This window comes from Pyrus communis, chromosome 3 (assembly GCF_963583255.1).
Source record: "Pyrus communis chromosome 3, drPyrComm1.1, whole genome shotgun sequence".
Classification (NCBI taxonomy): domain Eukaryota; kingdom Viridiplantae; phylum Streptophyta; class Magnoliopsida; order Rosales; family Rosaceae; genus Pyrus; species Pyrus communis.
The window spans coordinates 4,894,225-4,919,011 of NC_084805.1; the positions used below are offsets into that span (position 1 = coordinate 4,894,225).

The 24,787-nt window shown below is 36.0% G+C and overlaps 4 protein-coding genes across 4 annotated transcripts; 2 read left to right on the top strand and 2 right to left on the bottom strand.

Moving 5' to 3' along the window:
• The first annotated feature begins 289 nt into the window (after positions 1-289).
• On the top strand, positions 290-6,754 carry LOC137728106 (FAD-dependent monooxygenase atmM-like). The gene is made up of 3 exons (XM_068466989.1): positions 290-611; positions 761-1,019; positions 6,450-6,754. Exons 1-3 carry the CDS (start codon positions 330-332, stop codon positions 6,752-6,754), a joined length of 846 nt encoding a protein of 281 aa, XP_068323090.1. The 5' UTR covers positions 290-329.
• A 2,117-nt stretch (positions 6,755-8,871) lies between these two features.
• LOC137729670 (indole-3-acetic acid-induced protein ARG7-like) lies at positions 8,872-9,677 on the bottom strand. The gene has a single exon (XM_068468673.1). The coding sequence runs from the start codon at positions 9,597-9,599 to the stop codon at positions 9,159-9,161; it is 441 nt and encodes a 146-aa protein (XP_068324774.1). The 5' UTR covers positions 9,600-9,677; the 3' UTR covers positions 8,872-9,158.
• Positions 9,678-16,290: 6,613 nt separating this feature from the next.
• LOC137730355 (probable ribosome-binding factor A, chloroplastic) lies at positions 16,291-19,477 on the top strand. The gene is made up of 4 exons (XM_068469418.1): positions 16,291-16,736; positions 17,055-17,228; positions 17,529-17,739; positions 18,197-19,477. Exons 1-3 carry the CDS (start codon positions 16,389-16,391, stop codon positions 17,673-17,675), a joined length of 669 nt encoding a protein of 222 aa, XP_068325519.1. The 5' UTR covers positions 16,291-16,388; the 3' UTR covers positions 17,676-17,739; positions 18,197-19,477.
• A 1,642-nt stretch (positions 19,478-21,119) lies between these two features.
• LOC137729402 (uncharacterized) lies at positions 21,120-24,170 on the bottom strand. Its single transcript, XM_068468345.1, has 3 exons — positions 24,012-24,170; positions 23,761-23,826; positions 21,120-21,433 (listed from the first exon to the last, which is right to left on the bottom strand). Exons 1-3 carry the CDS (start codon positions 24,057-24,059, stop codon positions 21,386-21,388), a joined length of 162 nt encoding a protein of 53 aa, XP_068324446.1. The 5' UTR covers positions 24,060-24,170; the 3' UTR covers positions 21,120-21,385.
• Positions 24,171-24,787: the final 617 nt, after the last annotated feature.

Here is a 24,787-nt window from a genome sequence, read left to right on the forward strand (position 1 = left end):
TAATATGGGTATTTAATTAAATATTTTATTTTTTGCAGTATGGTTCAATTTTGGTTGAGTTTCAAAATGCCGAAACCAAAACCAAACCGTTTTCCTTCACTGCAGTTCAGTTTCAAACCAACCATTTCAAAACCACAAAATCAAACCGTTCGATTTGGTTCATGTTTCGGCTTCAGCTTTCGGTTTCAAGTGCCCACCCCTAGTAAATTGTAGTTTGGTGTTGGGTCTAGCTGGAGAGGGGTGTAAGTTGTAGTGGTCCTATTGTCTTTTAGTCGCCACCCAACTTTCTTCAATTCACCAAAAAAGAAGTAAAAGGACTCTCTTGACCTATGGAGAGAGATAGAGCGAGGGAGAGGAGGAGAGAGATGAGTCTGAAGAAAAAACCCAAGGCAGTAATTGTGGGAGGGAGCATAGCAGGGGTATCATGCGCCCACTCGCTCATATTAGCGGGGTGGGATGTTTTGGTGGTGGAGAAATCATATGCTCCCCCAACTGGAAGCCCAACTGGGGCTGGACTTGGCCTTGACCCTCTCTCTCTCAGACTCATCCAGTCATGGATTAAAGACCCTGACCTTCTCCACAAGGCCACTCTGCCGCTTACAATTGATCAGGTACAAGTAACAGTTCTCTATTCTGTATCGTTGGATTGTAAATCGAAATCGAATACTTCTGACGCATATGCAAAATGATTATACACACATGTCAAACTGTGATTTCTTCGGTTTTCCAACGAGGGTGGATTTTTTATGGTGTTGTGTAGAATGATGCAATTGATGGTGAGAATAAGGTGAAATGGACGCTGACTAGAGACGAGGACTTCAACTGCAGAGCAGCACATTGGGCTGACCTGCATGCCCTTCTGTACAATGCACTACCACCAAACCTGTTTCTTTGGGGTCACAATTTCCTATCTTTCTCCATTTCCAGTGACAAGTCTTCAGTTATAGTGAAGGCTTCATCCCATCGGACCAATGAAATCATCGAAATCGCCGGTGATTTGCTCGTTGCAGCGGATGGATGTCTCTACTTCCTGTAAACATATACCAATCACAATTATAAGCCGGTGCTCTACTTCTTATAAAACTGAAAAAAGTGCAAGAGATGCTAAAAACATCAAGGTTGAGTATAAAACCTGTCTAGCAACAGCCAATGACCGAAGCCCACGTTCAGCATATTTGTCAATAATGGTAAAAGCCTTCTTCTTGAAATCTTCTTTGCAGAGGCAGAGGTCCAAAATCTAATTACAGAAATCAATTCATTAGTCTGTGAGTATGAACGCTTACCTTTCAATAATGTAATGCACCGGGTAACTATAGGAAAAACAGAAGTACCTGCTCAGGGGCACCTTTGCTTGCTCTATGCCAGTTTCCATCGGAATCAATGTTACCTGCTCAGAGGCCATGTCGTTCTTATAATTAAAAAATAATATTTATATATATAATATTTATTTCTATTCGGTATGAGAATACCGAAAAAATGGAGATGTAATACCGAATCCCATACCGAAAATTTCGGTTTGGTTCGGGATGACATACCGAAATTTTCGGGAATTTTGGTTTGGGATTTTTTTGGTTTGGGATCGGGATTTTTTCGGTTTGGTTTGGGACTTTTGGGATTTTTTTCCAGCCCTAGGTGTAATGATGGGATATATCTTGTAAGTCCAGTCTCTATCTCTAGGGGATGATGAGTAGCACGTGACTGAGGCCCTGGACGTGGCCCACTTACCGTCAAAAAGTGGTACGCCGTACTTACCATGTGGCTTGACAGTCCTTTGGCAGTGTACATGTTATTTGCATTATGTGATAGATCGTAGAATGCTAGTGTCAATTGTTCTTTCGATCAGCTTGCTACAATGGACAATTTGCAATATATTAAACTAGCTAATGATTATTATTTCACTCAGTGATACTTAGTTTTTACTTTATTATACAGGAGATGTTACCGGCATTCTAGTAAAGTCATCACCCAATCTCCAAATACATTTTCCCTCTTATATTTTTACAAGTTTAAAGAGCAAGAGGATTTTTTGAGTGCCAATAATAATTATTATTTGACAAAGACACAATGAATTTGATTTACTTTTCATAGCATGAGTGATTTATTCGCCCGTTATAATTCTAACTAGAACTAAGAAAACAAGCATTGATTCACACACACAACGATATATGTACGTTCAGATATTGGAGAATAAATTGATTTTGAACTTTCCATCCACGAGATTCTAAATTAAGACTTCTCATTTATAAATGAAGAAGAATATCACTACACAGTAGTACTGAATGGTCAAAACAAGCGGTCATTTTAATTATGCGTTTTTCTTCTCTTTTCTTTTTTCTTTCCCAATTTTGAAATGGTTATGGAATTCAAAGTGTCTCACAGAGCCAGTCATGGAAAACAAACCATACAACTAGGGGATAGTTAGAAATGGAAGAGCCCAATCTGCAAGACCACAATTGCCATTTATGTCGATTAGGAGCAAACAATTTTAAATTCATAATATACTAAGCTAGTTTTGGGCCTAATTGATAGGGCCATTATACAAAATCAGATCCAATATGTTGCCCACAAATTTTCCTTTTTGGGCTTTTTAGACGTCTGTTTAATTTTTCTGGAATTTCCAAGTTTCTGTGAACACTCATTTCTTTGTACACCCTCCGCTGAATTTCCAAGTTTCTTTGGACACGTAACTACAATTTATAATTTTCTTAAATTATCCCTATACAACAAATGATTTATTTAAAATAAAAACGTATAATAAAAAACGCCACTTAGTATTGTAGTCCAGTAGACTTCACTTGTAAGTGAGAGGTCTTAGGTTCGAACACCCACATCCTCCCCTTTTTATTTTCTTTCATAACTATTATTTTTAATGGTAAATTACAAAAAAACTACCTCAACTATTGGGTTATTAACAAATTCATGCCTTGTCTTTAAAAAGTTTCAATGTCATACCTTATCTTCGAATTTGTTGCAATGTCATACCTTCCGTCAGTTGACTGTCAATTCCTCTGTTAAATGCTGATGTATTAAAAAATTAATAAAAACTAAAAAAAAATCATTTAATCTTTTTTAAATATTAAAATAATAAAGAAAAGTATAAAAAAAACCCTTAGTTCGTCCCTTCTCCCCCCCCCCCCCCAACCCCCTCTCTCTTCTCCCCCATCTTCATCTTCTTCTCCCGACCACTCCAACCCAAGAAGGAAAAAAAAAAAAAAACCCCCAGTTCGTTTGAAACTTTTTAAAGACGAGGTATGAAACTGTTAATGACCCAATAGTTAAGGTAGTTTTTGTAATTTACCCTATTTTTAAAATATTAAGACATTGTAGTCCTAATTCAACTAGGTATGTTAGTCATTTTACAGGGGGATACAATCCTCATTAATAAAATTATGGGTATTCTAGTTCTAATTCCCTAATTTTTTTAAATGAGCTCGTTGACAACAATAGACCTATTGTTAACGCAGGGTCCCTTCCAACCCCAATAGGCCCAAAGAAACATGGGTCTAAAGGAAGGTCAAGGCCCGACGAAGCTGGGAGAACAATCCCGAGTGATATAGTAGCACTTGGCATCCAGGTTGACTATAAATCAACTAGGCCAAGGGCTTCCCTATAAAGCATTTTCCGACCACCAATGTGCAAGTTGGTGCACTGACGTATTTATGGCACAACGTCCCAAGAACAAAGGGACATGCCTATTCAAACCATTAACTCTAGGTGCGTTGTGGCTATCGAAGTGAACAAAAACCCAAACCCACTAAGATGAACCATTTATTCAAGAGACTTAACGAACAGTTTTAAAAGATGAACCACTTAAATTTTGTTATCTATTTTTCCTTATTCGCAAACCCCAAACCCACTAAGGGGCAACACACAACTATTTTGGTCTTTACTGAGCTCACTAATTTTAAGCACTAATACGTATGTTTATCTAAACAAATAAAATTAATGAAAAAGACCTAACAAAGTCTAATTTTTAATCAAAAGCATCGAACAACCTTTATCCAATGATAAGGATAAGAAAAAGACAATTTCTTACAAGAAGTCTCACTTTGGGCCCATGAGAATTCCCATCTATCGAACAGTCTGTCATCAACGCTCCATCTGACTCGCATCCTATCCACGTGCGGGTCCCATGAGAAATACTCCCACCAGAAAACAACAAAAATTGTAATTTTACTATTTTGCCTTAATTTTAAAGTGTCTTCTTTTCTAAAAAAAAATGTCTTCTTTTAATATTTTTATTAATCAAGAACATTTTATGATATTTGAAAGCTTCATTATTGTTGCTTTCTCACTTTCTATATATAAATAGATAAATGCATATGAATTGTCGAAGTATATAAATACAAAAGATTTTATATTAGAGTCAATTGCCCATGCACAAGTAATTAACACAAATTTTATGGATGTATTAAATGAAAGTCGTGGTTATGTCATGTTTAGATATTTTCATTCTCTCTTTCGATTTGTTTTCACTCTTTCATTTACTTTCCAATATAAAAATAAATAAAATAAATAAAAAATAAAAAAAACAAGCATAAAGAATACAAATAGAAAAATTCTGTCACTTTTACAGTTGAATTGGTGATCAAATAATCAACACGATAATTAGTAATATAGCACACTTGGTTTATTCATGCACATGAAACTTGATGAAGACTATTTGGTTCATGATTTGCTAAGAATCCACAATAATACATGTTTGATTAGTAATTGTTGTTGTTTTCTACGTCATTTCATAATTTTGAATTTTGATCACCAATTCATCAATGGTGTACCTATGTAAAAGCTCTTTTTGTATACTGAAAGGAATTACTTTGGATGTATCTTAATCGTAAATAATACACTATTCTTTTTTGCTAAATAAGCTCGTATAGAGAAATAATGATGTCATAATATCATACGAGACGTCTTGTTTAAGGACTCTAGTCCTACTTGATTCTCAACTAAATGGAGGATTTTTATGTTGTCAATTCTTAGATTAAGATTAGATAAAAAGATAAGGTTACTGTTGATGACTTTTCTAGCAATTATTAGTAAGAGCACATGATGGTATGACCTTTACCGACCTTTTTTATCCTTCATTTTTCCTGTCTTATTTTTTCACTTACTTTTAGCCCTAAACGTTATCTTGATTCCTGAAAACCACGACCTTTCTTAGGTAAAAAAATACCAACTCCAAACTCTATAACAGAATAATAAAGAAAAAACAAACCAAACCATTTAATTCATTATGAAATTATGTTTTATTAATAATTGGGTTTTACTTCTGTTAGTGATATTTTTCTTCATTAGTTAGCAGGATGGTTATAAGTTTGATTCACATAAATGGCGAGTTCAATACAATTTTATTAAAACTAACTTATTTTGTATTTTATCCCAATTTTATAAGGAGTGTTATAGCTCCATCCTCACTTAGAGTTTCCAAGAGGCAAAGAGAGAAAACACAAGCTCTCTCTAGGAGGCCAGCCATATGGGATGGAAGATACTAGCGTCTTCTTCTAGGGATTGGTTATGTTCCAATCGTTTTGGTTTTTGCTGAAACTGAAACTGAAACGAAATTACGGTTCGGTTTTTTCCGGTGCAATTCGGTTTTTTTTTTTAATAAAAATCTGAAAATTGTTTAAAAAAAAAATAAATATGGGGTTTAATTTTTCTCTGTATTACTTCTCTTTTGATCCCCACGTCAAAATTAGGGTTTTCCCTTTGAACCCCTTTAGCCTCTAGTTAAGTAATCTAATATTAACTAGGAAACCACAAGCTTAAATCTAATATAATCTCTAAATCTTAGCTTATAATTCATAATCCCACAATGACTACAAAACCATATCATTCTAGAAGAGTAAAACACCAACAACTAAAACATCTTAATTCATAAGGTCCTTTATATGATTAAAGTGTATCAAACACTCTTTATATTGTGGTCCCTCATTTTGCTCATCTTACCCATCCTTTAGTCATAACTTCCTTTTTTTATAATTACTCCAACGGAGTAACAAAAATATATTTAATTTAAAAGCCTTGTGATGACGATCATGACAAACAGGGCCATGATTTAGAAAGCTGCCATGCGATGGTACCATCCGTAAATACAAACAAGCATACGAGTGCAGAACAACTGGAAGCTCGAAAATCATTTTTTATTTTTAAGCATACTCTAAATAAAATTTTAGTGTTAATTTCAATTTACTATCCTAAAGTTTCTTGATTTTTAACATTTCATACATTTAGTTTTTTTCGTCTCAATCTGGTACCTAGAGTCATCATTCTAGAACACTTCCATACATTCATCAAGTTTTTCGTCAGAACTTCCATTAACCGATGAAGTGGTGCTCTGGACAATAATTGAATGTTACGTAGCCAACATACAAAACGCCTTCACATTCTCCAGACTTAGCTCCATAGCCCGAGTCATATCCTCGATCACCGAGTCAGCCTGTGCTTTCTAGTTCATCGACTGCTTGATCTTTGCCCTTTTGATGAGTGCATCGTCGTGCTCCTCGTCAGCCAAGCTCTTCTGGCAGAGAAAGGACAGTGCAACGTAAATGGCGTCGAGGGCGAAGGTCTTGAATCCATGGGCGCTGAGGGTGAGGGATTTGAGGATGTGGGCGGCATCCTTGGGGTCGAGTGTGATGGCCTTTTCAACCTCGTCGAGGGTCTGCTGAGAGGGAGAGGTGGAGGAGGAGCGGGAATCGGCAGATTAGGACTAGGCGAGGAGCTGGTGGCCTTTTCAACGTCGTCGAGGGCCTGCTGAGAGAGAGAGGTGGAGGAGGAGCGGGAGTCGGCAGATCAGGACTAGGCGAGGAGCTGGGTGCCGTAGACGAAGTGGCGGTTGGCTTGGGCAACTGTTTTGTTACAAAAGCGGTGCCAGAGTTATGCGAGGAACTTTTGGGGATGTTGTGGATGGAGAGGAAGGCAACAACGACGAGGATGATTAGGCCAGCTTGGAGGAGAATGTCCTTCACGATTCGGGAATGATAGATCGGTGCCGATTCTTCTGTTTACGAATTAATGTATCATAATTGGGATTGAAGGAAATCCATGAGTGGGTGTTTAGGAGTTGGGTTAACTGTTAAGGGAGGACTGGGAGATACGTGGGGGGAGGGGAATTAGGAAGGGTAAGGTAGGGAGGGAAGGGGAAGGCTGAGGTGGAGATCAAAGGGTGAGAGAAAATCATTTTTTTTAATTTTTATTAAATTTTTGATATCCACGTGGGCTCATATTGACACGTGTCGTTCAATCATTGTCTACATGAACATCACTTCATTAGTTAACAGAGATTTTGACGAAAAACTTAACAGATATATGAAAGTATCCTAAAATTATGACTTTAGGTATCAAACTAGAACGAAAAAAAAACTTAATGTATGAAATGTTAAAAACCAATAAACTTTAGAGTTATAAACTAAGATTAACCCAATTTTTTTATTACGCATTAGAACATTGACTACCCAATCAATGGCAAAATTTGCCTTTTTGGTGGGTTGTATGAGATTAGGCCTTAGGGAACGAATGGATTGGTAACAATTGGTTAGGCTTTGTAAGACAAGATTTGTAACATTAACTCATGTATAAGGATAGATAACATAACCTACTCTATTATGAATTCATAACACATCACGTCTAGCTCACATTTTGACACAACAAACAATGAACTGAACTCAAGTCCATTTTAACTGTTTCCAACCTATTCTGACCATTCCACCAAACAGGCGGATTGAATTGCTACAAAAAGCGATTGATCATAATATTAGGGGTGTGCTATTCACACATCATTTTTTACTTCTCACACACCCCTTGTTAGTTTATGTCCGTTGATCATCTTCAATTCATCCGATCCCACGACCGAAAATTAAAAAAATGTGTGAGAAGTAAAAAATGGTATGTAGATATCACATCCCTAATATTAAAATTTCGGAGCATTCAATATGACGAGGCATTGTGGCCACACCCTACTATAAGACATAGAATGAGTATTAATTTATCAATTTTCCCAATTGAATATGCTTGCTTTTGTTGAAATGTTTGCAACAATAACTAATAGTTTAACCAATCATGATTTTATGAACTTTCTTTTAAAGATAATCTTTGAATGAATACAAAAATGTGAGCAGCTTCCATCATGAGATTCAATTGCAACCCCACAAAATGGTTAGCACCAATTAACTTAGCAGTACTTGAGCCGTTGAGCACATCTGCTTTTGATATTAAGTATAAATTATTAGAGGAAATAATAGTAATGGTTTCTCAATTTTAACTTAGTTGGAGTAATGATTTTTTAATTAAAAATTCATCATTATTTGTCTCTTAAGTCATCAAAACATGCAGCTATGGTTCTTTTCATGAACTCCGTTAGAATTTCCGTTAAAATAAGTCACGTACTACGCAGGTGAGGCTGAATTAATAGGCAAATATAGAAAACCAAATAAGAAAACTTGTAGTAATGGTTTCTCAATTTTAACCAAATTAGAACAATAATCCCTCAATTCTAACCCAATTGTAGCAGTGGTCCTTCCAACATAACTCATTTTGATGGAATTCTGATAAAGTTGACGAAATGACTACAGTTGCATGTTGTAATAAGTTAAGTGATCAACGGTCATGAATTTTTAGTTTAGGAACCATTGCTCCTATAGAGTTGAAATTGAGAGATCATGGCTACAACTTTCTTAAATTATTATTTTGTGCTACAATTTTATTTACGGTAAAGAGTAAGAGAATAATTATTTTTTAACACATTATTTACGAGATTCGAACTTAATACGATAAAGGTAAAGTTTAGGGATTACATGAAAGAACTTCCGTAAATTAACTAGATCTCTTCCAGTATAAAAGTATGTTAAAGACTATAGAAATTAGAAACAACTAATAAGAACAAAAAAATATTAATCTACCTTTGAATTACTACAACTATAATAGATTAGATATCAAACATTTAATTTGTTGAATATTTATATCCTGAAATTCTACAATAATACACAAATTAACCACTCCTAATCCAGTCTTTACCAAAAATAATTAAAAAAATAATTAGTTAACTCATAGAGTAGTCGCCAGTAGTCAGTACTTGTAGTCCATTTAACTCGGAAACTCGGCTGAGTCGTCTCAACTCGACCCGCTCCACTGAAAGCCCCGCACCTAATTAACATACAGATTTATCAGCCAACCCAAGCGCGAAGCAACGGCCCAGATTCACCCAAATACTCAAGCTGGTTCAAAGCATCCCCGTGGCAGCGTCTCTGGAGATCCTCCACGTTCAAGAATCGCCCGGAGTTACCAGACTCGGACCGGGCCAGGACCCGAAGAACCTCTTCGAAAAACGACTCGTCGCATGGGATGGCCAAGGGGCCCTTGTTGGCGAAGCCGTACTCCTCCTCGGCCTCTACTAGAAGCTTCTGGAAGATAGGGTGGTTCAGGTACGTCGCGCGCACGATAAACCGCTTGTAGCTGCTTCCCACGCAGACCGCAACGTGTCCTGAGGGGACGTCGGACGGCGCGCGAGCTGCCGTGAGGCGGGCCTTCTTGTGCCAGCGTTGTAGCATTTGACGGATTCTAACAATGCGTCGAAGTTTGTTGCATTTGCTGATCGCCGGCGACATATTGCCGGAAAGAGTTGGAAAGAATGGTAGTTGCTTAAAAGGAGGTAATGGCGATGATGGGGGTACGAGTATTTGTTGGTGGGAGGTTTATATGGGAGGTGGAGAAGTGAAATGGCCCTGGAGTTGGAGATAATTACGGGATTGTGGCTGTTGTTAAAGTTGTTGTCAAGGCCATGTGATGGGTAGAAAGGAAAGTTGACATGATAACATGGGATTAGCGCACTGAAGTCTTCAGTTTACTGATAGATGTGCCACGCCTTTGAGAATCTCACTAGATAAATGCTTGATTGGCTCCTGACATAGGAAAAAATAGACGGAGGCAGATCCCTCCTATTATCATGCCCTTTCTATCTCTTTTTATATTGTGCGGTCACGGTTAAGTTACGTTAATATTTTATATTAATTTTTTAATAAAAATAATAAGATAAAAAATAATAAAAATATAAAATATTAATGTGATTTAATTATAATCGTATAAATACAAGAGAATGAAAAAGGCATCGTAAAAAAAGGACAGACAATCTGCCTCCAAAATAGACATGCTTGATTTGGGGGAAAGAGTTGCCTACACGGCTATTGCTGTACGAACTGCGACGATATAGACGTTTGTTATTATTATTAGATGTCGAAATTATATTTTGGTTTTGGACTCTTCTTCACGTATAACAGTGTTAACATTCACCGTAATTATTAAAATTTACACTTTTTGAGGTTATATAGTAGTGGTAAAGTTACAGTTAATGATATAGAATGATGTTGTTATCACTTTAATAAATCTGGTCTTCACGTTATGGACTTCCCATAACACTGTTAATGTGGATAATTATATTTAGACTTGATTGCATTACATTACCAACGTTGATGGTTATATCATGCACACCTTATTACATTATAGAGGTGGACTATTATTAGAGACGTCGTGAAGTAATTACACATCATCGTTAGTCACTTACCTTCATATCTTATAGTGTTGCAACATGAAGTACATTATTCAACGTCAGAATTACAAGAAAGATAAAGTTACACTATAATCGTTAACATTGACGCTCTATGGATACACAATGAAGATAAGGTTAGAGTTTATAACACACATTGATGTTGTTATTACTGGAATAAGGTGGTTGTGTAACTTGTGGACGTTCTATTACACTTTCAAGATAGGTTATGATGCAATTGGTTTACACTACAAACGTTGACATTTAAGAGTCGGATACCATTTTTCTTTGGTTAAAGGATACCGTAAGCTAACCCATGAAAAAAAACTAATGTAATTGTGTTAATCCTGATTAAAAAAAAATATATTATGTTATTGATATAAAATATTTTATAGTGACATGTCTAATGTAAATAAGTCATCCTCGGTCGATTGGCTAAAACGAACGAAAAATGATAGGTGCATGTACTAGTAATGTGTTGCAGGGCACGAGAGAAGAAATAAGTTTGTTTTCGGCCGATTTGGAGTATGTCATTGTCGTGGGCTTGTTCAGCGACCAACAAGCAAATATATGCAACTGGATTTTCTCTAGTTAAGTACAAGAAAAGAACAAAGAACAAAGATGGTGTTTTCCAACTACAGATGCAAGATTTTCTCAAGTTTGGTAATGTCTTGCAACTAACAGATGCAATGTGTTTAGGAAGGTTAAAAATAATATTTTATTGGGTATGGAGTCAAGTAACATGAAAGTGTATGTGAACTTTATATCAAATATATTTATGTCTGGTTTGGTGGTCAAAATTAGAGCACTTCAATTAAATTGGACTAGAGTCATGTTTTATATTTGATAAATTTCTGTTCAATTCTATTGAAATAGATGTGAAATATAAAATCGAACGCTACGTAAATGTATGTTGACATTATAATTTAGTAAAAATATTTCCATCATTAGATTTAAAGCAGGTTTTTTAGCCAAAATGATTACTGAGATTAGCATAACTCCCCAATTTGGTTCTTGAGATTTGAAATCGATAGAAGTGGTCCGTGAGTTTGTCCACCGTCAATCCTTTTGGTTATTTTGTGAAAAATCTCTATTAAATAAGGACCATAATGAAAAAAATACCAAATTTAATGAATTTTAAATTCAATGATCAATCCTCCAATTAAGTCATAGTGAAGGGACTATTGATTCAATTTTCTCAATTTAGTAGACAATTTTTGGTATTTTTAAATCCTACCAACATTTATAAGCTTGACAATTTTGTTTTGTATCCTCCTGCCCATGTTTATGTAATGATATGATCCGATTATATTCTCTGTGTCGAGGAAATAGAACATGTTTACAATTAATGAAGTGCATGCTAATCATTTCCAAGTGAAAAACTAAAAACTGAAAATCAATTATTCAATAAATATTATTTATGTTGATAAATGTGTGTAGGATTTTATGCTGCGAAATACCATGTGCATGATGAAATAAATAAACCCACAAAATAATATAATAAGATACCAATTAATTAATAAGTTAATTAATTATTCAAGTTAGTTTTGGCAACTTAATTATTAGGAGGAGGAGGAGCATGACATGAGACATCGGTCTTAACTTGTAGTGTTAACTGATCCACCAAACAGGCTCTGATCAACAAGATTTTCTCCCAAACAAAAATCAACACACACTTCTTTATGCATGCATGGCATCAATTAAATATTTTAATGCAAAAATACCTGCTACGTACATCGAAAGTTATAAACCCTTCTTCTCTCCCTTTGAATTTGCAGTGCCTCAGTGCTACAAGTGCAAAGACAAACACTAAATTAAAGATCATTTCCTGATTAGCCATTTCCTTTTGCATTTTTATATTTGATATGATTCGATTAGAAAGCTAACTGTTTTGTGTTTGCAGTTGAATGGACCACATGGTATCAAAATTTTATATGCACATACTTATTGAGTAGAGCACAAGTAGGAAGTAAGTTATACCTAATACTCATTTAACCACACATTCAATTTTGGAATATTGAAAATCAAGGTTAGATCAATTGATCACAATAGTATAGCTGCTTTTTTTTTTTTTTTTGTGCTTTTGAATCCAATGAAATATTTACACTAAAGGGAATAAATTAATATCAAACCCGCTATCCACGAAATTCAAATATAAGACTTCTTATTTACAAGTAAATAGAGAATATATACTACTGCACCGTAGTACTTTGTGAGTTTTGAAAACAAAAGAAAAAATTGAAAAACGAAATGAAAAATATGATTCGATCCCTCTCTCCTAATAAACAATAAACAGAAATATTATGCGACTCTAAATAAATAAATGAGTGCTTGAACTTTAATCAGTAGAAACTTTGAAAATTCTTGGTGTGGTGCTTAGTGCTTAAGTCCACAAATATATATTAATTAAGCATGAAATGGAAGGATATAATTTTGTTGTGGCGCTTTTTGTTTTTTCCCTAACCCCATTGAGCTCTTGTCGACCACTATCTTTTTATCACAGTAATATTGATTAAAATAGTACAATATTGAAGATTTAGGAAAATATGCTCCAATTTGGGGGGTGATTAATTAGCTGGGGTAAATATGGAGTCAAAGGATATATTTGAAAGTTCAACTACAAAAGTTAAATAAATAAATATTGGAATGGAAAATCGGGTAGTCAAACTTTCATCTCAGCATTTTTTAAAAGAATTGTTATTAGCATTCTAAAAATCTCATTTGGCACTTCAAATTTTCTATAATTAGAAGGAAAAAAAAACACTTATAAAGAGTATAGAATGAGATTTTCAGAATGCTAATAAGAGTTCTCTTAAAAAAACATATTAAAACCTATTTTTGTCAAGTGTTACTTTAAACAGGTACGTTGGTATTGGTATTGTGACGTTTCGTATAACACAATATTGTTTAAAGAAAAATTTCCATAAAGTGTTGTATTATTAGTGCTAAACTTCACAACGAATGTACTAGTGTCATTCATGTCTTTTCCGACACAAACTTATACCTTATTTTTAAACATTGCAATTCATACATCAACTTACGAATTCGTTGAAATATCATACCTCGTTTCCTTCTTCATCAATTTTTCTATTAACCGATGAGATGGATATTGTGTGGCCAACTCCCTTGCCTTCTAGAACTCCATGTTGCTGACATTTCCACGGTGGAGTGCGGCTAATCCCATTCGCTAAACATATCCAAAAATATCCTTTAAGTCCACCTACCATCCTTGTCTTCTCATGATTGTTCGCCACGTGGCTCCCTCATTCGCTTTCATCTCCAGCTATTTTCCCTTCCTATTTTATCTCCCCTAGAAAATCTAAAAAACCCTAAAGAATTTCAGAGCAAAAAAAACAAAAAAAAACTTGAAACTTGATCCTTTTTTAATTCTTGAGTTTTGCATGAAAATGTGGAGGTTTCTGAAGCGGGATTGAAAGAGGAGGTGGTTGAGAATGCGCTTCTGAATTTTCAGACGAAGTGGGAGATGCAGGCGTTGAGAAGGCAGGAAGCAGGAGGAGAAAAAAAGGCAGGACAAAATGATTCCTAAGTGGAAGACCAATCGAGAGAACGAAGATGAATGTGAATGTGAATATGAATTTGAGCAACAAATTGAGCTGCGCTACCCGGTTCAACAACTGGGTTAGTACCCATACCCGCCGCTCCAGTTCGTTCCATACATGAACGGGTCATCGTATCTCCATGCTATTGTTAAACTTGGCAGCGCATCTCCGTTGTCCCTTGCTCAAATTCAAAGTCACATTCACATTCGTCTTCGTTCTCTCTTTCTTCATCGTCGGCTACTCCTCCACCTGGGAATCATTTCGCCACAAGCTTTCCTTCTCCTCCCGCTTTCTCTTCGCTTCCTGCCTTCTCAATTCTTCCATCTCCCATTTCATCTGGGGATACGGGGGATATTTTGGATATATTTAGGATCCGTTTACTAATCCGTAATCAAAATAGGTGGAATTGGATTAAAGGGGAATTGAATTGAGGAGAATTGAAATCCAGATTTCCATTAAAGCTATTTACTACAATTTTCTAGAATTGGAGTATAAATGGTCTTGTTTAAATATAAATTGTTTACTAATTCATTTGAATCGGAATGAAAATTTGTATGATTACTAAAATGCCCTTTATCATAAATAAATGTTTTATAAGAACTTATAGGAAATCAAGTCAATTGATATAAAATTAAAAACAAAAAACTAACCAACCAAACCCCAACCCAACCGTTCTCTCTATCTCTGCCTCAATCATCTTTCAACAATTTGAAATTCACGGTGGGTTTGAGGCCTATGGGAAGTGCTGGTTGTGATGATGTAGTTTCTTTGAAGTTTAGTTTACGAGGTATTTCATGTTGATTTGAATGTGAGGAGTTTGGTTTTTAGCATTGTGTTAAAAAGAAATAACTAAAATGGGTTCTTCTTCAGCTTTCGCTTGATCTTGTTTTCTGGTTGTCGTTGTTGTCTAGGAAGATGATGGTGGGTATGTGGCATTGGGAAGACAGGAAAAGGGCGGTAGTGAGGGAGAAGGAGACAGACTAGCGTTGGGCACGGGTGCTGGTTTTATCATTGGAATTTCAGCAATTATGTGAGGGCATTATGGGTATGAAAAAGGTATTCCCCATTCCCTCATTCTTCCGGAACTAAAATACCACTTACTATCGAGGGATCCAATTCCTCCAAAGTGAGGAATTGAATTCCAAACTTTGTGTGGGTCCACCATAATTTTGATTCCTTTAAATTTAGTAAACACATGAGTGATCCGTAATCAGAATACGATTCCATGTTTTGATTCCCACTACGTGTACGTAAATGTGCTCTTAGCATATGGGATTAGCCACACTTTACCGTGGATATGTCAACAGTGTGGAGTTCAATGGGCGATGGAGTGGGCTCTGCGCTTACCATGCCTGCAGTTGACAAATAAATTGACAGGCTAAGAAACAAGTTCTGACATGGCAACAAATTTATAAGTTGAAGTATGATATTGTAATATTCAAAAGATGAGGTATGAGTTTGTTATATGATCCAAAATTGAGGTGATAAAATACAACTTTATTTACACTTTAAAAATCCTCAATGACTGCTAGTTTTTAGGTACTTTTGCTAAAAAATTTATTCGGCCCAGTTACAAAAGTTACCAGGCCGAATGGAAAATTTGAACAGAACAATGACATTCTACTATTAACAAAAATGTTAAATCATCTTGCTCATTCATGTAGGTCAAATTTGAAACACCTCTTTTGCAGGTGAAAGTGCTAGTTAGTATCCTTTGTTTTGTTTATAAAACTAAATGAGGAGGAATTTTGGAAAAGACACACAATTTATCAATCATAATTATCAAATGTGTCATCCATTGTAGTCAAATTTAAGACATTCAACTTGTATATAAGTAGAGAGAAATATTATTAAATTGTAGCACACGTGTAATAATAAGAATTTAAGAGCAACAAAATGCACAGACAATAATAACATAATATCAAACTCATTATTCATAGAAATCAACCTTAAACCCTTGTTATCACTTAATACTGCAATTTAGTGATATTCTCCTTCAATTATAAGTAAGAGGCATTTGATTAGATTATTGTTAAAGGAAAATTTGAACCAAATTATTACTTATGAATGAAATATTTAAGCCTGGATTTAAAAAAACCGGACATTGTGCTGTCCCACAAATTATCTTCCCCCTCTTTAAAAAAAAAAAAATCGTGCCTCTTGCTCTTGCCTCGTGCAACTTTGCAATCCCTCGCTCTTAACTCAAGGCAAATTCTGCAAAGTAAGAATTCAATACAAACAGTAAAATAAAATCCAAAGAGGTGAAGAACTGGGATAGAATACAACAATCAACAATGCCAAACTTGGTCCTCCACCACCCACCAACACTCACCCCCTTTCTTTCCCACCTCCCATCATCATCATCATCAAGCTTTCGAATTCGGACCCAGAAATTATCGGCCTCGCTTCCCCCAAAAAATCCTGCGGTTGTACTCCGTTGGCGGCCCAACACCATCAGGTGCATGGCCAACCCGCGCAGAGTGGTAATGGTGGCCAAGCAGATAAGGAGGGAGCTGTCTGACATGCTCATAACTGATAAGGTCTTGCAGTACGCTATTCTTCCTGAGGTTTCTTTGGGTGCTGACCGTTTCCTCTCGTCGCTAACCACCATAAGCGATGTGGAAGTCTCCACCGACTTGCAGGTACATAGTTACTTGCATATGTAATTACGTATGGTTTCTTTTTATTTCGATTCTGATATTTTGACGATGTTTTTGTGTTTTTTGTTCGATTTGTAGTGTTGGGTTTTGTGGGTTTGCTATCTTGTTTGGCCTTTCATTCTTAGTAAACTTCTGTAGCATATTTGACACTTCGTGGGTGCAAATTATATGGCTTCTTGTTTTGGTTGTCTCTGAGAGTAGCTTCCTTCAATGTTTCCGCGAAGATGGCAATGTTCATCATTTGACGAATCTTGTGGCGCTAAAATTTTAGTAAACTATAGTTTATATGTTTGCCTACAGGTGGTGAAAGTGTATGTTTCTATTTTTGGCGATGAGAGAGGGAAGGAGGTTGCCCTTGCTGGGCTAAAGTCAAAAGCCAAATATGTCCGAGGTCAATTGGGAAGGCGTATGAAGCTGCGGTTGACTCCTGAGATACGCTTCATAGAAGATGAGTCATTAGAGAGAGGAAGCAGGGTAAACTTAATACCGTACTATTTCATATGATTATCTATATAACTGGGGACAGCAATACAATTGGTTTCTCTTGACTTTCTTCCAACTTTTTCCATGAGAGTACTTAAGTCGTTTTTGTGTGGGTGATTCTTGCATTAATTGAGGTAAAGATAAGAGATAAGTTGGTAAAAGTAAAGCCAATTGTGATTGCTCATAGAGGTTGACAAGACTTGGTTATCAAGGTTTGGTTTGTGTACTTGTAAAATTGCTTTTGAGGTGGGTGTCAATATATGCTAATATGTCAATGGTGAACCATTTCAGGTGATTGCAATATTAGATAAGATAAAGAATGAAAGGAAAGATGAGGAAATTCAAGGTGAGGAACAATTGGAATCATCCCAGGCACCTGAGGATGACGGAGATTGGGAGGCTGATGACCCTGATGAAGACATTATATACATAAAATAGTTACTCTCCCTAGTTCCTGAGCATTATGCTATTTTGATTGAGGCTTGGCTTCACTTGTCTACAGGTTTGTTTCATTTTCTTCGCTTTCTTTGTATATACCGTTTGCAAATATATGTATGTTTTAATTGTTTCTTCCATTTGCTGAAATTGAACACAAACATAATTTAAATGAAGCGGACTACCTGCAATTTGGTTTGACAATGCTTGGTCTATTTAGGTGCAATCAATGAGTTGTTGGATTCAACTTTAGGAAGGTTTAGTATTGTGTTTGTGTATTTGATTAGAATTTAGATGATGTTGGGATTAAAACTAGCGTACTATGGTTGAATTAGGAGTTTTGGTACGGACACACAGAGTGGCCAACTTTAAGGTACAAGGTTTGATCTCTGAACACCTCCCACTCCAGAGGGTTTGTTGTGGGAGTTGGGACTGCCTGTGATGGTACAATATTATGCACTTTTAATAATCTTTATTATGCTCATAAGAAGTGTATAATGTTTCATTTACTTTCCGTGAAGCAGGCAAGCACGATTAGTCACAAAGCTAACCTAGACAGAAAAACTCTTCACGGCTGGAGCCCCATCGTCTGAATTACGAGCTTCAACCATGGCACACCTTGTAAAATTACCTATAATGTTTCCGTTCTTTTCTTCAGGTATGCTTGTGATTTGCTTTTTGTTTTGGTTATCTAAAACCAGAAGCAGAAATTGTGGTATTTATGGTGCTAGATGGTTCACGAAGTTGACAATCCACATGATGTGAATGGAATTCTCATATAAACATGTCTGCCTTTGTGATATTCTGCTGTGTCTGTTACCGATATCACCTACTAGTTACTGATGCTTGGGGTCAATAAGATGCCGCAGCACTAGCTCGTAATCTCGTCCAGTGGTCAGTTTACCGGGACAGAACTGAAAATTTATCATAAGCACGTCGACGAGCCTTGGACTCTATTTACCCCATGCTGGGAATTAATAATGTATGATTTTCAAAAGAAGTAGTCTGTGTTGAGCGTCCACGGGGTTTGGATTTAAAAGTTTAGGATGATGTATGACGTTACAAGAGCAGAGGCAAGGATGAAATATGAATAAATGGAGTTTTCTAGAGGTGCAAAACTAAATCTACCCCTACTCTCGAGAAACTTCTCTCCCTCTGTGAAAGTCTTTCTCTCCTCCCCCGTGAGAACCTTTTCAGCCTGTGTGCTGAGCCTTCTTCAGACTTCATCTCCTCCGCCGCCGGCCCTTGCCATGGCCTGGGTCGGTGGCCCTCGGGTTTAGTTCTCCCTGCAATGTTTCTGCTGATCGTCACCAATATGTGCTTTAATTTTCCAAATCCTATGCCATCAATTCCAATTTCTTTTCACCATCTTTCCCATCCTCCGCCTCCTAGGCTTTCCTCTAACCTATTTGATTTCGGATTTGTAGCTACTTTCCTTAAATGCGTTTTGTCGCGATTTTTTGGGGATGTGCATAGAGCTCCGGTGTAGGTGATCTCACCACCACCTCTCATGGATCGGGAAGTGCGTTTTGCTCCGGTTCGGGTGTTTATACCACCGCCTCCCATGGATTTGTCTTCGACAACTTTTTTGCCTTCGATGACTATGTTGCTAATGGATTTTTTACGCCCGTTGGACGAACGTTCTTCAACGACGCATCGGCGGCTGTTGCAAGGAAGATAAGGTTTTGTGTTTCTGTTGTTGTTTCTGGGCTCAAACTTTTGGTTTGGGCTTTGTTTCGGGGGTCCATATTTTTTTTAGGCTTTTCTTGTAATTAGACCTTAACTGTTGTAAATTTTAATGTGGTTCGGCAATAAATCTTCCGGTTTTACCAAAAAAAAAAAAAGAAGTAAATCTACCCCTTTAGCGATATAGTCACACCACTACGTCTTGTGATGACGGGGTATTACAAGTTTATGCGAATTTTAACACACCTGCAATCGCTAACTTAAATTCCAAACTCAGGTCATTATAATTGAGTGGACGTGTAGCATGACATCAAGTTGTATGCCCTATATAAATGTGTCTACAAAGACATTCAACGAAAGATGGAGCAAGCAATTTTTCTGTCCTCTATGATGAATTTCAGCTTCCAATGACTGGTACAACCTTATTTTTGAGCCTTCGGTCTGTCTCACTAGAAGTGAATCTATGGGCATTTGGTACGTAGAATTGGATTAGAATGAACTAACTTTAATTTCAATGTATGTTTGAGGTGAGAAATGAAAAAATTATGACCATTACTCATAAAATAAGAGAAGTGTCATGGTACTTTAAAAATCTCATTCTACACTTCTCTCAAGTGTATTTTTCTTTCTAAATATAAAAAATTTGGAGTGTAAAATGAGAAATTTGAAGTACGAATAACAAATCCCTAAAAATAAGACTTATTTTTTACGATGCCGCTAAAACTTGACTTCAATCTCACTCTCCCCCTAAAACTCAAATTTCGCCACTTACCATTCTAATACTCAATTTTTGTCTCTACTCTGCAATTTTCCTTCAATATTGTTAAAAATATCTTTTTATTTTATTATTATTATTATTTTTTTTTTTTCAATTTTTATACAAATGATAGTTAGTGGGTTAAATTATTAAGGGAAGAGATATCAGTAAAATTCGAACCCGCACAAAAGTGCATAGACATTATTACTTTCTAGCCTGTGGTTAAACGCCATTTGCTAAAAAATAATAGAAAATTGTTATTGGCATTCAAACAATCTCATTTTGCAACTTTCTATAATTAGAAAGAAAAATACACTTATGAGAAGATTAAAAACTTAAGAGATGTAGAGAAACAAAAGGAAGAAGCTTGAATTTGCTTTCAAAGCTGCCTCAAGGTTTACCACCCTCCCCCATATCGCTTGTGAAGTAATTTCTCTACTAACCGAACTATTCAATATCATAATGTCAACAAATATTATTAATGCATATATTTTTGGTGGTTCGGAATAATGTACGTGATGAAATTGAGCCTTAGGCAAATACCACACAAGCTTTTCAACCTCAAATGGAAGCATAATTCCAATTTCCCCCCAAATCCTTACTTGACATTTTCCATTGCTCTCAAGGGCATTGTTTGGTATGTAAGATCGGATTAGAACGGATAACTCTTCAATTTAAAGGTCTGTTGAGGGAGAATAAAAACGTTATGTCTAATTAGAGGGTAGAATACGATTACTCATGAAGGACACTTATCAATCCCAATCCTGTCCTAAATGGTAGGAATAGAAGGTATGAGTTTTCTTCACGTATAATTCTCTTCTAATCCCCGCCAACTGAAAAATTATTCACTTCTACCTTCAACATATCAAACAAGCCAAAAATCTCCAGGTTTTATGTCTACACTATGATATGCAATGCAACATAGGCGCATGAGTACTGTATCTCGGTCACACATCAAATGATAATTAACCATTATAACAAAATCACCTAATAGCGAAATTGAAGACTGAAAACGATAAGCATCTTATTCATCACGGGAGCATTACCCTCAAAATGTTCGCTATGAAATGGAAATCTAAATCATCCTAATTACCAAATTCATAATTCTCAATTCAAAAAAAAAAAAAAAAAACCTGGAACTTAAGCAAAGTTTTCATGGTGCAGAAAAGCTTTAAGAATCAAAATATTGGTACAGTCCACCCTTTCGTATTATTTCTATCTGAAAACCAACTCATTTTTCATTCACAACTTCTGATAAAACACATGTCCTTCAGTGATGAGCCTTTGCCGCAGCCTTTTGTTCAGATTTAGCCTTTGCCTTAGTGGGGAGAAAAAAAGAAAGGAAATAAATACTCGTGCACAAATAAAACGACATGGTGTAAGCAATCCAACAAACAGGCACAAGACTGTCACACAACTCAAACAGCATAACACATAATTTCACATTGCATTATATGCTAGCATCAACTTTGGGTTGAACAGCTTAACAATTTAAATAAAGGGGACAGCTTCAGGTGACATTTCCCATTCCATTAGTTAGCCCTAGTTGGTCAAATACCAGACCCGTATCCTTATAATGTCTTGACATGTTAAACAAAAAAGTTGATAGTTATAACATATATACACATTTAGTTGTGGTGAAGCTTTGATTGGTCATGATCAGAACGAAGTATATTATGGTAAATTGATAGGTGGTTAAAAATGTTAACCCTATGACTACTTTCATTCTCCATTTCCAGTTTCGGAAACCGGAGCAACCCCAGTTCCTTTCTAGGACACTGCTGCTAGACTTCCTTTCACATTTGAAGATAAATCTCAGCTTTGCCCCTAACTTCAGTCAATTAATTATCAACTTAAAATCCAGCAATTCACAAAGGGTTATTTCTCTCTCACATTTACTCGAGCATAGTTTTGGACATTGTGCTTATTTATATGACAGCAAGTTATCAACACATTGACAAATGGTTAGCAAATATTTAGCTAAAACCCTCCCTTTCTCACAAAACTCTATGCAGCCTCGTCATTTTTCTTTTTCCCTTCACACTTGTAATTGTTTCTCTAAAACATATGCTACTGGTCACATTTTCATTGACTAATTCTGCTGTCAAATCACACCGTGCATTGAAGACTTGAGTTTTGATAGTGAGTTTGTGTAAGTTGTGTTTGTGGGTTGGCAGTTAAACCACTAAGAAGCTATAGTGAAGTCATTGGATTGGTTGCATACAGCTTGAGTTAAGATTTAATAGCCCAACCTAGAAGTCTTCATGATGTGAGAAGTCCTCGAAACCAAAAAATATTGTAATCTCTATACAGTTTCACTTGATATTCTTTACCTCCTTGTGTATTGAATACACTGCTCAAGCAATCTGAACTCGCTCAAAGTGCAAGCCACTCAAAATTGAATCACTAAACTGTTTACAACAGCTTGGTTTCCTTATGAATAGTTTATTTTCACTTCAAAGACTTTGTATGCACTTTTATGAAACTTCAGAAACGCATTTATTTATTTCAATGGATGACTTGATGCTAGAAACGAAGCTGCAGTTGGAATATTTAAGTTTACTTCTAGAATTTTCCATGCACAACGTGCATATCTTTCTTTCTTAGACACACTTCCGATTGAATTCTTTCATCTTAACATAGTGGGCTGCATTATTATGCTTGACCATTGCTATAAAGACTCAGGCTTTTTACAAGCATAGCCAATAATCTAGGCATTGACATTATTTCTTATTTGTAGAGCCCCTCTAAAACATCCTTATACACCAATATCTGTTATATGCATTTTGCAGTTTTGTTGAGGGAAAGTTAACACTTCCATCGAAGCTTTGTGATAGGGAGCATACTTGGAGGTGAAGAAAAGTTCATTGCTTGCATACAACCAAATTAATAGACCATATTTAGAGCCTAGTTCTATTTCCAAATTGTTGACATGATCACATAATTGCAACATGCTCGGATTGACAAGTGGTCGAATGCCCCTACAACTAAGCAATCACATACGTAAATCAACCCTAACTGAAAAAGGAGAGGACTACAGAAAAATAAAAACTCATCACGAAAACATCACCAAAAAGGGATAAAATAAAGAATAATAGAAGACAACATATGTACATTGTACAAGTTAAACAAACTATTTCTCGATTATTACTACTCTTGGAGCCAAGAAGTCAGATTTCAGCTACGCATGCCTCTGGCACTACTGAATTTTTTGATGTTTGGTGTTACCTTAGACGCCGCCAATCATTTAAAACATCAAGTACGATTTAAGCATTAATTAACAATCTCTCCTATTTCAAGCAACCTTATTCATAAGATAGAAGAGTTCCATACCTAATTTGCTACTTCACAAATTTTAAGACAAGGTTGACATCTACGATATGAGCTCACCAAATGGTGCTTATACTCTTCCATGAACACAAAGAAAATACACGAATTCTTCGTATGAAAATGGAACCAAACGAATAGAAAAATTAATCTTTGGAATCGATTTGACCAACATCGATTAAAATCCGCATTACTTATTAAAATCTACAAAAATTTAAACAAACCCAATACAAATTTGTAATAAAATGTACAAAATTAACTCATAAAATAAAAAAGTGCGTCAATTGAAAAAAGAAAAAGAAAAAGGAAAGGAGGTACCTGGAGATACTTGAGCTTAATGCTTCCGTATACGAGTCCAAAGGAGAATGCGGAAGCCCGAGCCACCTGCAAATCACCAAGAACCCAGATAACCAATTAGATTAACAACTACCAAATTGGTCCAAAATCCATACGCTAAATTTTTTGTTTTTTTTCCCAAAATATAAACTAATTAAAAAAAAAAAAGTTAGATCCGGACTGAAAAGAGCAAAAAAAAAAAAAAAAAGAGAAAATTTAAGAGAAATTAATACCAAGGCGAGGGTGCTGGTTCCAGAATAGGGTCCAGGAGGCGGCGCCATTGTTGTTGCTGGAGAGGACGAGACCGACTGTTAAGCAATTAGACGAAGCGAACAAGAAGGAATCTGTAAAACCTCCCCGAGTCACACAGCACCAAGCCCTACTACTACAGTTCAGCGTTCCATTGCTTTATATATCGAGTAATTGCGGACCTGGATTATCTACCCCGTTTGGGCTTTCTACCTGATTTTACCGGGTTTAAATCCTGATCGTACATCACTGTGGAAAAGTATGCGGTCGTTATCGTACGTCCACTTGTTCCATATGGTTGGGCCCACTATTTGTAGAGTCAACCAATAAAACATGGTTTATTATGGCTCACCACCTTACTTATTACAAAATTTAGAGTCACACAATAGTAATAAATAGAGAAATGATTATGATAATCACCTTAGGGAAGTGAGCAACTATATTCTAAATAAAACACCAACACGTTGTTTTATCTTTAGGAATAGAGTTACTTACCTACTAAATAGACGGGAATATTTTTGGTCGTATCACTCAAGCGATAGTGATACTCACCATCCTATTTATCACCTATAAATGAGTTTAAATTTCAAAATATGTGTAACGGATAGACACAAATTTCAAAATTTAAACTCATCCAAAAGTGGTAAATAGAGTGAGTGGTGAGCAAAAATGCATCTCTTTATTGCAAGGTTCTAAAAGATGCTAGACACTAATCAAGAAGCGGGTTGGGACTTTGGCCATCTCCACCCGAAGGGTCCAG